This window comes from Pteronotus mesoamericanus, unplaced genomic scaffold (assembly GCF_021234165.1).
Source record: "Pteronotus mesoamericanus isolate MK-2021 breed Mesoamerican mustached bat unplaced genomic scaffold, CSHL_Meso_final contig_78, whole genome shotgun sequence".
In the NCBI taxonomy this organism is placed as follows: Eukaryota; Metazoa; Chordata; class Mammalia; order Chiroptera; family Mormoopidae; genus Pteronotus; species Pteronotus mesoamericanus.
In genome coordinates this window covers 8,387,756-8,400,168 of record NW_026555258.1, presented here as the reverse complement: position 1 = coordinate 8,400,168, position 12,413 = coordinate 8,387,756, and the positions used below count along the sequence as shown (strand labels likewise).

At 44.1% G+C, this 12,413-nt stretch overlaps 1 protein-coding gene across 2 annotated transcripts in view; it reads right to left on the bottom strand.

Annotated features, from left to right (window-relative positions):
* Positions 1-12,413, bottom strand: part of GOLGA1 (golgin A1) — a 40,416-nt gene that overhangs the window by 14,368 nt on the left and 13,635 nt on the right. For both annotated transcript variants that reach the window (XM_054584391.1, XM_054584392.1), the window contains exons 8-14: positions 10,450-10,578; positions 9,969-10,138; positions 9,383-9,494; positions 5,813-5,938; positions 4,070-4,165; positions 1,522-1,617; positions 491-619 (exon numbers count right to left, since the gene is read on the bottom strand). In XM_054584391.1, the coding sequence (XP_054440366.1) occupies positions 491-619; positions 1,522-1,617; positions 4,070-4,165; positions 5,813-5,938; positions 9,383-9,494; positions 9,969-10,138; positions 10,450-10,578 (858 nt within the window). The remainder of the gene's footprint in view (positions 1-490; positions 620-1,521; positions 1,618-4,069; positions 4,166-5,812; positions 5,939-9,382; positions 9,495-9,968; positions 10,139-10,449; positions 10,579-12,413) is intronic.

Below are 12,413 nucleotides of genomic sequence, written 5' to 3'. Positions count from 1 at the left end.
AAAGCCCTTTACCATATTTCCCCTGGGCACAGTCCTATCTCTTTGACATGGAATCTTTAAAAAGGCACCTTCTCTTTTTGGGGGAGATGAGAATGGGGTCAGGGAGAACCACCAGACAAACTCCTCACAAGAAGAAATAACGCACTTGACTCTGAAGACTGTGGAACAGGGAGAGGGACCAGAGAAAGTAGAAGCCATTAGGGAAGAAAAATGTGAACCTGAGAAAGACAGTGGGAAGAAGCTGATGGGGCTGGTCAGAAAGAGTCAGAAAGTCCCCATGCAGCCCAGGGAAAAAGAAAAGCCACCTGTTTGGGGTTTTTGTAAAAAAAAAAAAAAAAAAAAAGGCAGCCTTTTGACATCTAGTCTCCTGAGAGGAGTTTTGTGGGAAAGCGAAAAACTACTCCAAAAACTTGTTCCCTAGTTCAGAGCAGGGCTGGTCTTCTTGTGAACCTGGTGCTGAGCAGCTGGCCTCTGTCCCTTCCTCACTCACCACCTGACGCTCTGCAGCCACCTGGTCAGCCACCCGGGCTGTCCCGAGGGCGGCGAGCTGGGCCTCCAGCGCGTGGACGTGCTCCGTGCACTGCTGCTGTGCACGGCTGCTCTCCTGGTTCGCTGTGGCCTGCAGGGGTAACAGAATTATTCATGGGGACCTCACTGTGTTTCTCGGTGACCCAAAGATGGGTGTCCGGTACAAACAACTCTCCTCCGCGACCCCTTCCAACCTGGGTGCTGCCGTGGCCCCTCCCCGCAGGCTCTGCCTACTACCCCCAGACCCCGGCCTGCTCAGGAGCTGGTGCCCGGGACTGGCCTTGGTGCTGGGGGTGCGGGTCTGGGCACCTGCCCGCCCTAAGACACAGACCTCCCTTACCATGCTCAGTGCTGCCCTCTCTGGCAGCGGCTTTCCCCTGGGAGGTGGGATGAAGCCGAACGAGGGCTTTGGCCAGAGAAGAATGCCGGCTCTGCCATTTACTAGCTCACAGACCATGGCCTAGTGACCTGGCCTTTCTGACCCTGCTTCCTCTAGAGAATGAGGACCATACCTGCTGGGTCTGCTGCAAGGACTGAAGAAAGCAGGTGCAGAGTACTTAGCACGGCGCTCGGAACAGGGCAACCATGAAACGAGTGCCGTCCTTATTTCTTTAGTTTCTAACTCAGTGCGCCCTCGAGGCTGAGACGACTGGCCAAGCCCTTGCCATCTTCTCCCCAGAGCCTGGACCTGTTCTCCACAGCCCTGGCTGTGTGCTGAGGTCTGAGCGCCAGCAGACCCAGAACTGGCCTGGGCCCTCCGCCCGCGGGCCGGTGGGAATCAGCCGGCACTGCCTCTCTGGGAAACCCAGAGCCTGGCCCTCAGCCCTCTCCCTGCCGCTGCCCAGCTGCCCACCCGCCCACACCAGCACAACAACTGTATCTAAAGTCGGGTCTGGATGCTCTTCCAGAAGTTGGGAGTGAGGCTGGGCATGTGCAAAGGCGTAAAGGGGCAGCATCGAGGGCTGGGACACAGCGGCTGCAATCACCACTTACGAGCTCCCGAATCTGAGCTTCCTGAGAGGCAGCGGCAGCCCTGCTCTGCATCAGCTTCTCCTCAGAGGCCTGCAGGCTCTGCTCCAGCTCCTTCACCTGAGGGGGGAAACGGAGGCCGAGAGTGAGAACGAATGGCTTTAAACATCAAATCAATTGAAGTCTACCACTACAAAACACCACCATTCTAATGTATTTCCTTCCAATCTACTTTTATGATTAAAAAAAATAACTTTGTATACAATTCTAGTAAAACTTTGTATTTTCCCTCCTCAATCAAGCAGTTCTTTTGTGTTTCCATGTGGTCTTCATACCTTAGATCATTTTCTCAAAGGCTGTTTCAGAATTTACGGCTCCAAAGCCTACGGCGCTGGCATTTCCCCATCCAAAATGAGACAGAAATTAACATCTTGATGCAAATTTTTTGACCTGGTTTGAATCACTTCCTTAGGATAGACTCTCTAGGATGGAACTAGGGTTATTGCTATGTCACAAATTTTGGTCATTCATTCCACAAATTTTGACCAAGTCTGACTATGACGTACCTGGCCCTGCACTAGGACAAGGCTGGCCCAGTGGGCAGGATGATAACACGTGGATGTCCAGCACTTGGCTGGACTTGACTCTCCAATGGGCATTTTTATCTGTCTCAAGCTATCTTTGCTGATCTCTCTGATAAAGTCGTCTTGTGTGTGGAAGAAGGTCTGCCCTTGGGGAACTCGACCACTAAACCCTAAGCACAAAGAAGGCTGCAGCTTTGTGGAGGAGAAACACCCAATGAGAAAAGGGTGTTTTTAGGTCTCATGGTTCCTCAGATAAATCCACTTTCCACGATTTAACTGGCAACCCCATCAAAAAAGTGTGAGTACTTCCATAGGAGAGACTAGTAATGTTAATTGCCCACAATCATACATTTTATCAGTGGTAGAGATGGGACTGAAGCCCAGCTTTTTAAACTCCTGGGCTGGGTTCAGAAAATATCTACTTAAGTCCCAGTTGGAGGCAGAACTCAAGAAAGATTTGAGATCCTCCAAAAGTTAAGCATAGAGTTACCATTATGTCGCAGCAAATCCACTCCTAGATATATACACGATATACCTAAGAGAAGTGAAAGTAGGAACCCACACAAAAAAAACCTTGTTCATTGTGCTACACTGATGTTCAAGCAGCATTATCCATAAGAGCTAAGAGGTGGAAAGCACCCAAATGTCCATGGACAAATGAATGGATAAACAAAATGCGGTAACATCCATACAATGAAATAAAAGCCTTAAAGTGGCTTAGTAAGCCTTAAAAAGGAATGAGATTCTAATACATACTACAACATGGGTAAACCTTGAGCACATAATGTTAAGTGAAATAAGCCAGACACAAAAGGACAAATATTGTAAGATTTCACTAATACGAGGTACCTAGATTCGCCAAATCCATAGACAGAGAAAGTGGAACGGTTGGCCAGGGGCTGGGGGAGGAGAGAATGGGGAGTCGTTGTGGGCACAGAGTTTTAGTTCGAGAAGATGGAAAAGCTCTGGAGAGGGATGGCCGTGGCGGCTGCACAGCCACGTGAATGTGCTTATGCCACTGAGCTGTGCACCTGGAAATGGTCGATTTCATGTTATGCACATTTTACCACAACAAAAAAAATGGATATTCAGAAATAGAACAGGATTATAATAAAACGAATAAAGCTGTATTTAGAGAAAAAATATACCCTAAACTATATTTATTAGGAAATAAGATTTTATAAAATAAGCTGAATTGTCATGGTCTGAAAGTCCATGCCCTCCACCAGCACCCCCTCCCCGCCCTAGGGCACACCGTCCTGAACGGGATTAGAGCTCTCTTTAATTAGAGGCCCCAGAGCGAGCCTGTGCCCCTCCCACTTCACACTCCTTAAACTGGCAAAAAGTGAAAAGACTGGGAAATCCCAGTGTTGGAAAAGCCCCCGGATGCAGAGAGAGGAGCCCCTGTGCATGCTGGGGGAGCAGAGCCGGGTGCAGCCCTGCTGGGAACACCCTGGTCCCATTTAGTCACGTGAGGTCACATGCGTTCTCTCTCCTCCCTAAGGCGACAGGGATGCAATTTTCACTGCAGTGTAATCTGTGGTGACAGGAAGAAGGCAGCCTGAACATCTATCACCTAGTAGATAACTACAAAGTAGATGAGGTAAGTACAGGGAAGCAGACACAGAAGACGGACGGTTGAAAGCAAGAGAGAAGCTGTGTGCACAGCTCTGTCATTCACATAACTAATACACATGCACAAAACAATGCCGCACATTTTAGGGAAGGATCGCTATTAACCATGTCAGACTGGTTTCCTATGGGAGGATGAGAAATGGGGAGAGAAGGGAATAAACAAACAAGATGACAACTGTGTGTGGAATGATGGTGATAATGTGGCAAGAATGAAGAAAATGACTATGTAAGTAAGATCCAAAAACAGCCCCTTCAGGAGAAAACCTCTGACCCAAGGGGATTCTCAGCCACAGCCGAGTCATCCAACCAGGCTGCCACCCCGACACTGCAATCACTGGGAGTGAGGGCAGTACCCGCATCTCCAGGGCCTCAATGGCCTTGGCCTGGCTGCTTCTGGCTACTGAGAGCTGCCGTCTGGTATCCTCCAAATTCTGCTCGGCAACTGTTTTCTGTAAGTATAAAAGATAAAAACTCACATATCATAAAGTACACACAGATAAACTTGACACAGTCCTCCGACCTTAAGGCTGGGGCAAAAGAGTAACAAATAAATTATATAATAGGATGCAATCGTGCCCACAAGGAGGAGCACAGAGCAGGAGATGCTCACGGCTGTAGCTAAGCAGGAGGCGTCCTCGTTCACAGGAGGAGGGGGCAGAGGGGTGCACCTAGACAGAGCAGTGACCAATGAAGGTGTGAGACAGCCTGGGACATTCGGAGCTACGACTTGCCAAGAGATGGAGTGACGGTGGGCTCAGGGAAAGAAACACGACTGGCAAGTGAGGCAAAGGCCCAGATCATGAGAAGCTTTTTATGCTGCAGAATGGAGTTTGAATTTAATTCCATAGGCAATATTTTTCAAAGTGGAGCTGTCCAAACACTGGCATTAAAATTTTTAATACTTTAGCGGGTGGGGGTGGGCGTTGTTAAACTCGAGGCTTTACTCCAGGCCAATTACTCCAGAAATCAGAATTTCTGAGGGTAGGGCCAGAGATCTATATACTTTTAACAAACTCCCCAAGTAACCCCTATGTACACTAAACTTTCATAATAATGATGATGGCACAATAATGATTATATTAGTAGCTGAAATATATCAAGACCCCACTATGTTGTAAGCCTCACTCTAAGCACTTCACGTATTTCAACTCATTTAATCCTAACAACAACCCTATGCATTTGGTACAGTTAATAACCCTATTTTACAGAGGAAAAAAAAATAAACACAAAGATTACATTAGTAGCTCTAAGTCACAAACTAATAAATAATAGAGGTGCGATACAAACCTAACCTGGTTCTAGAAATTTACACTCTAGAACCCACGTTATATACACTGCCGATGGCAGGTAGGGGACTTCTGGAAGATCCTTAAATTGAGGAAGATCAGTCTGGCAGGAACCGTGGAGGATGTGTCAGGTGGCAGAGGAGGGGAGACTGACGCTGGGCAGGCCAGCCCGGGGACTTCCAGCATGAACTGAGTTAGAGTTGCTGGAAGCCCCAAGCACAGCAGTGGCAGTGGAGATGGAAAATAACTGAAGACAGAAAGTGAGGGTCTAACCTAGGCCCAAGGCCCTGGCTTCGCCATCTTTGTCATGGTGAGGCCCATCACTGGGCTAGAAGAGGAGGAGAGGAGCGTGGGCAGACAAGCTCAGACCTGATGACAAAGCAAGCTCACCTACATCACTGGGCAGAAGGTCGGTCTTCTCAATGGCCTCCCTCAGCTAAGGAGAGTCCACTTACTGCCCAAGGCAATTTTGTTCAAGCCAAAGGCAGATGGTTTTCCTTGGCCAATGGAAAGTGCAAAAGGGAAAAGGTGAACAGCAGTACCAGTCCGTCTAAGTGGAGTTAATCCCGAGGTGGGGTTCATCGGTGGTCAGGATGCTATTTATTCATAGGCATCTCTGAACAAAGTTTTCCCTGAGGAAGACATGTCACACACAGGTGACATAAAGCTGTTTCTGCTGTAAGCAGGACAATCAAAAGCCAGAGGTAGTGCTCCTCTCACCAAGCTCTTTGCAGACTCTCAGGAGCTGAAACTCTAGGATTTTATGAAATCTCCTGTCCCACACTGGCTGGCCCAGGGAGAGTTAATTACCTCTTTCAGGAGTTCCTGCGCCTGTTCTTCTCCTGATAAATTCTGCTCCAGTCTCTTCTCTAAGGACGCGACTTTCTCCTGGAAATGGGTGATGAGTTTTTCCTTCTCTTGAGTTTCTGCAGTGACCTGCAGGTGAAAGCAGAGGTGACATTACACTATAAATCATCTTTCCCTCCCTTCCTGGGACCAATGCGTTTCCCTGAAATTGTTCTCAGCTGCATTCCAGAAGAATATCCAGCAAGGAAATCTTCCCTGAAAGTGGGACAAAAAAGATACAAAATCAGAACTCAGCGCCACTTAGGCATCCAGCTCAGACCTCATTCAGCAGGGGGCAAACGCCTGCCCCAATTTAAGCAACTGACAATCTGGGAAGGAGCCACGCTCTTACCTCTGTGGAATCTCGCCCAGCCCCTGGGAAGATACTTCTCCTTAGAATAACTAGGTTGCATTGTGATGATTCACTAGCTAAAGGAATGCTTCTCCTCTCACTCTCATCAAGCATGCATTTAATTCCATTAATCCAGAGTCCAACAGCACCTACATCTTTACCCCAGACACCAAGACCCAGCAGAGATAATCCCATGCAGGAAGCTCCCAGCCAGCCCTACGATGTCCTACAGGACCACGCTCCTGGGAACGCGGGGCTGGATGAAGCAGCAGCGATGCCAGCGCAGCTGCCTTCAGGCTGAAGAGGGAACTTCTACAACAAATAGGGACATAAACCCTGGCTCACAGCACAGGGACCACGAGGGAGCTCCCGTGCATCTCACACCTTAGCCCCAAACCATCAGCTGCCCAATTATCTATTTCAGTCTCTCTCTTTAGCTATGACGGTAGCGGTGGGCTGGGAATGGATGAATGGTAACATTATGCACGGCAGAGAACAGAGAAGGGAGGGGGGTTTGACAGGAAGGAAAAACAAAGTTTTTGCCATATTGACCCATCTTTATGGGTTTCTTACTACTAATGTTAATAACAGCGATAGTAATAATGATAATAGCATGGCACAGCAGCAACAGCGGCTAGCTTTCAGAATATGTGCAAGGATGTCCCATTGCCACTATTCTTCACAACTTCCCTTCAATGTGTCCCTTTACAAGGAAGCTGAAGCTTAAGCACTGAGATTAGTCCTTCATGATAGATAAAGGATTCAAACCCAGGTCTTCTGGGTCCAAAGCCTGTACTCATTCCACTACTTATCAATCTGAACTTGAAACATACAAGCGACCCTTTCCAGTGAACACCCAAAGAACAAACAAGTCCTATATAACTCACTCTGTCAGGCAGAGCTAGGAAAAGAAGCATCAGTCGCCAACTGCCACTTAGACTCTCTGTGTACCACATCCCACACGGAGTCCCCTTCTCCATTCGGGCTGCGTGCCTTCAGGCCCTCAGCACCTAAGGCACCACAGCTGACATCACACCTAATGGTGTGGTGAGGAAACTCAAAGCTTTTCCACTAAGATCAGTTACAAGGCAAGGATGGCCCCTCTCACCACTCCTGTTCAATACTGTACTGGAAGTCCTTGCTAATGCAATAAGGCAAGAAAGGGAAATAACAGGTGTACATATTAGGAAGGAAAACATAAAAACTGTGTTTGCAGATGACATGATTGTCTATGTAGAAAATCCAAATGAACTGACAAAAGAATGCCTGGAACTAATCAAGGCTGCAGGACACAAGGTGGTGTGTCTCTCCAAGGTCAGATCGAATCTGATGCCCTCTTACAGGATCTCACAGTATCCTGCAGTTTTCCTTCACAGCACGCATAAGTCTGTAATTACATACTTACATGATTGTTGATTAATGTCAGTATTCCCTCCTAGACTATAAACAGTATCCATTTTGCTCACCATAGTATCTCTAATACTTAGCACAGCACAGAGCCTGGCATATAATTAAGTACATATCATATTTGTAGAATGTGGGAATTTAGCATTACCAGAGTGTGGACAATTAGTTTTTCCAATTATAAAATGGATGGATAGTTCTAATTGATATCCAAGAGTCCCTTGAGTCCCAAAACTTCTGTTATCCTCTTCACCCTCAGCCCCCAAATGTATTCTGCACCCTTCTGCTTTCCCTGCCTCCTCCTGCCCTACCCGTCCTTGACCTTCCAGATCCTCCAGGAAGGACTCCCCTGACTTCTGTGCTGGCAGCGCGCTCTCCAAGAGCATGCCTGTGAATTTGGAATATCTATTTCATTTACTTGGGACTTGTAGAGTTGTGAATTTTTTTCCTTATGGTCACAGGAGGTTTGAGTTCCACAATAAAATTGTAAGCCTCTGAAAAAGAACACTGTGTGTGTCAGTTCATTGAGGACAGAGACCTTGGTTCACAGTCAGTCATTTGTGTATGATCTATTCACCAGGTGTTCTGTGTTGTGAGGCAAAAACCCAGAATGAGCATGAGTTTAGGAGAGAGACTTGGGTTAGAATCCAGCTCTGTCGCTTACTGAATAAATCTGAACAAGGTATATAACCTCTCTTAGTTTCCATTTAGGTATCTATAAGTTTGCTAATACTTAGCTGGAAGAGGTATACAGACTTCTATTTACACAAATTTTACTGTACTGTAATGATGCTAGTCTTCCTTGCATATGAGATTGGTGGTTCTCAAGGAATGAGTGCAGAATTCTTGGTACCCCCTCTAGGGGATGTTTTGTCATAGGAGGGAAGGGCTGGATTGTCAATGTTGGCATTCAGAGCCCAGGGGCCAGGAAAGCTAAATGTCCTGCAATGTGAGGGACAATCATACAATACAAATTGTTACACTCAAAATGGTAATAAGAAATAACTGAGAAACACTACACTCAACAATATTATTACTGTTCATTTTTATATTCTCAGAATTTAGCACATACCTAGAGTAGGAAGGCAATAAATATATGTTTGCCAAAAGAAAAAGCAAATTGTAATGATATCACTTATGTACTCTTGAACAAATTGGAGTAGAGCCAGGAATGTTAAATGTACAACTTGGGCCATGTCAACCATGACTATGACATTTCCTTATGCTCAGGGTCCATCATGTAGTATTTTAAAACACATTTGAGTAGATCAGATGATATGCTCTGAGAATTCCTGTCAAGACAATACTGATCCCTCTTCAGTTAAGCCACACTTATCCAGCTGCATGGCCACTTCCCTGTGAATGAGGCCTGCCTAGCCCAGGAACTAGGGCAAGACGGACTGCATGCAAAACAAGTTTCAGTAGCCATCCTGAGCTGGAAATTTCTGACAGAATTAGTTTTTACCCCACTCATGAATCCTAGGACCCCAGGTCCACTCCTAGCATTCTCCTTACCTTTTTGTTTTTTGTATGTATATATATGTATGTATGTATGTATGTATAGAGAGAGAGGAAGGGAGAGAAACATTGATGTGAGAGAGAAACATCTATCAGTTGCCTCTCATTCACGCCCGTACTGGGGATCAAACCCATAGCCCAGGCACATGCCCTGACTGGGAATTGAACCGGCAACCTTTTGCTCCACAGAATGACCAACCAATTGGGCCATATTGATCTGGGCTGTTTTTTTTTTATTTTTTTGTTTTTGTTTGACTTACCTTTTGCAAATCAATGGAAAGCTGCTGAATGAATGCTTGGAGCTCTTGTTCCTTTTGCTCCAGGGCTGTAATCTTATTTTCTGCACCTGTTTTTGAAGCTGTCACAAGATCTCTTCATTGAAAGAAAGCAGACAATGAACAAATTTGGATATCTCATCTAATACACACTCTACTGCAGGAAAAATACAGATGGCTCCTTAGATGTGAGGGCTGCAAACATTCGCCATGTGAAGATTATCAATGGAGGGAATCTCCTTGGCCCTCTCTGAAGCAGAAGCCCAAAGAGAAAAATTCCACCCAAGTTTAAGCAAGAAATCCTGATCTGCCTTTGCTTTCTCAATAGCTTAGAAACTAAAATATACTGAATTGCTCAGCAGGGTTGGAGGGGTTCTGAGCTTAGGGAGATGAAAGGGAATGACAGTTTGGGGGTGGGGGCCCTGAGCCCTAGGCAGAGAAGGGCAAGCCCAGACCCTTGCCAGAACTGAGATCAGAAAGTGTTGCAAAGAGTGATGGGGAATGGTGGGTGGGTTACAGCCAGAGCTACACTAACACCGCTTCCCATGGGCCCCACAGACCAAGCAAGAACCTCTGCTCTTCCAGCGCTGAGCAGTGTCTCTGCAATTCTTCTAGCTTCTGCCTTAAGTCTGATGACATCTGATTGGAAGTCATCAACTCCTTCTGGGTCCGACTAAGTTCTCTGGTTTGTGCCTCCAACTCTTGCTCCATTTTCCCCAGACTTTCTTCTTTTTTTAAAAGCTGACACAAAGATCAAGTTTTACTGAGCAACTACTAAGAAGTATAATTAAAAAAAACAACAACCTTGACCAATAGCAAACTTTCATAACATTTTTGTGGGCTTCTAAGTGGCCTTATATGCCCACCAATGAAAAAGAAAGGAAAGAAAATCAAACAAAACTTTTCCACTTGAATAAATTGAAAAAATAAAAACATGATCAATGTCAAAGATTACTGGGATATGTCTATCAGCACTGAGAGGGTGATGACTAGCAAAATCAAAATAATTAATAATCTATTCAGCATTTCGTTACTAAAACAAAAATGCGCACCATGTGTTTTACTTTACTTAGTTCCTGTTGCTGGAACCCCTCTAATTCATCCATTTCATCTCTCCTTTGGAAAAGATTCAAACTCTGGTTCTTCATTTCCTGTATCTGAGCTGTCAGATACCTTTTCTCCTATTTGGAAGAAGAAGACATCAACTCAGGCAACTAAGACATTAAAATCATATTACATAAGCAGAATTCTTAATAAAGGAAAATCTTAAGGAACTGTCTTGTCAGTAGATAATAACATATTGATAATAGAAAGCTTTACAGTAATATGACCAATATGGCATTATCTACAAATTCTTTATGTTAAAAGTAAATGTTTTAATGTTGTGAACAAGGGTAATAAGAACAATTACTTAACATTTTAAGTGTTACGCTTGACTGGCAATTCCTGATATTCATTTTATACATCTATTCTCAGTGAAACACTCAACTGGCTGAATAACATTAATTACTGAAGTTCAACTGAATGCCCTTAAAAAATCAGACGCATTTAAGTAAAATTGATTTCGGTTCACAAGTCAACAAAAATTAGACATGACCAGTGTCAGCAGGTAACAACTTACTACATGAGAGCCTCCCAAGATGCATTCTCCTAAGGACAAAACCTACTGTTGCAGTTTCCAATTCCTGACTGAAAAGACATTAAAACAGCCTAAAAATAACATTTCCCAAAAATCACAGTGGCTACACAGGTGTCTCATTAGTCTTTCCCAGTCTACAATATTTTCCAATCCCTCCTTTGAGGAGGGAGAGGGAAGAGAGACAATCTTAGTGAACTGAAATAGGTTTTATTTAATACAGTCCTATATGGATCCCCTTTTACCATAATTTCAAAAGATAAAAAAAGTAGTCCAATGATAATTTCAATTGCTACAATCTTGAAATTCTGACCTAACCCTTACCACCATATTTAAGACGACCATCATTAACACCATGATTAGAACTTTTATTTTTTTTTTTGCACATATTTCTTTGGGAGATAGCTTGATTTTCTGTAACACTTTCCTTATATGTAAATATGTTAAAGCATTTTGATTTAATAATCAGATTTCTACAGAACACATAAAAAAAAACCACTGGTTTAACGTGGTGTTTTATCTCAAGCAATAATAATAAATAAATAATAATAAATAAAATTCATCTGTTTAATAAAATCTATTTTAAAGCAATAATAATATTCATCTGTTTAACAAGCAATAATAAATTCATTAATAAATAATTATTCAAAGGTAATTATTAATTACCTGTTAATAAAGCAATAATAAAATTCATCTGTTTAATAAAAAGTAAATATATTTTGCAACTGAATATACCAATCTAAGAAATAATTTTTCTACCATAAAGAGTAACATAGGAGTACTCAATGAAAACAAGGAATGATTAGTAGCAGCATATAATTCAGACTGAGGCCATTGACTACTGATTATTTTAAATTAAAATGTTTTTCTATGATAAATACCATATGAGTTCACTCATATGTGGAATCTAATGAACAAACTGAACCAACAAGGGAAATGGGGACAGACTCATAGATTGAGAACAGGATGACAGGTAGTTGGGGGGTAGGTTAGGGGGTGGAAGGACTGAACGAAAAGGAAAAAGGACTCGTGGACATGACCACAGGGAGGTGACTGCTGGGGGGAGGGGGGGTAAGGGGACTACAGGGTAATGAAAAAAGATTTTTTAAAAATTAAATTTAAAAAATTAAGATGTCTTCCTAATTGTAACCTTGAAATGCCATCTTCCTGTTCATGTGTTGGGGCCAGGATTACCTTAGAAACCGACACGGTGTTAGACAAGCGATGGAGTTAGAATAATCAATCTTCCTCATTTGTATGTGGCCAAGAGGTTCTCTTATCTGCTCAATGCTGAGCTTGGAGAAATGCCCTCCTTTCACTGTCTCCTCAGAAAGGATCCCTAATGTGACCAGAGTGTCACCAGGGCCCCAGCAAGAAAAC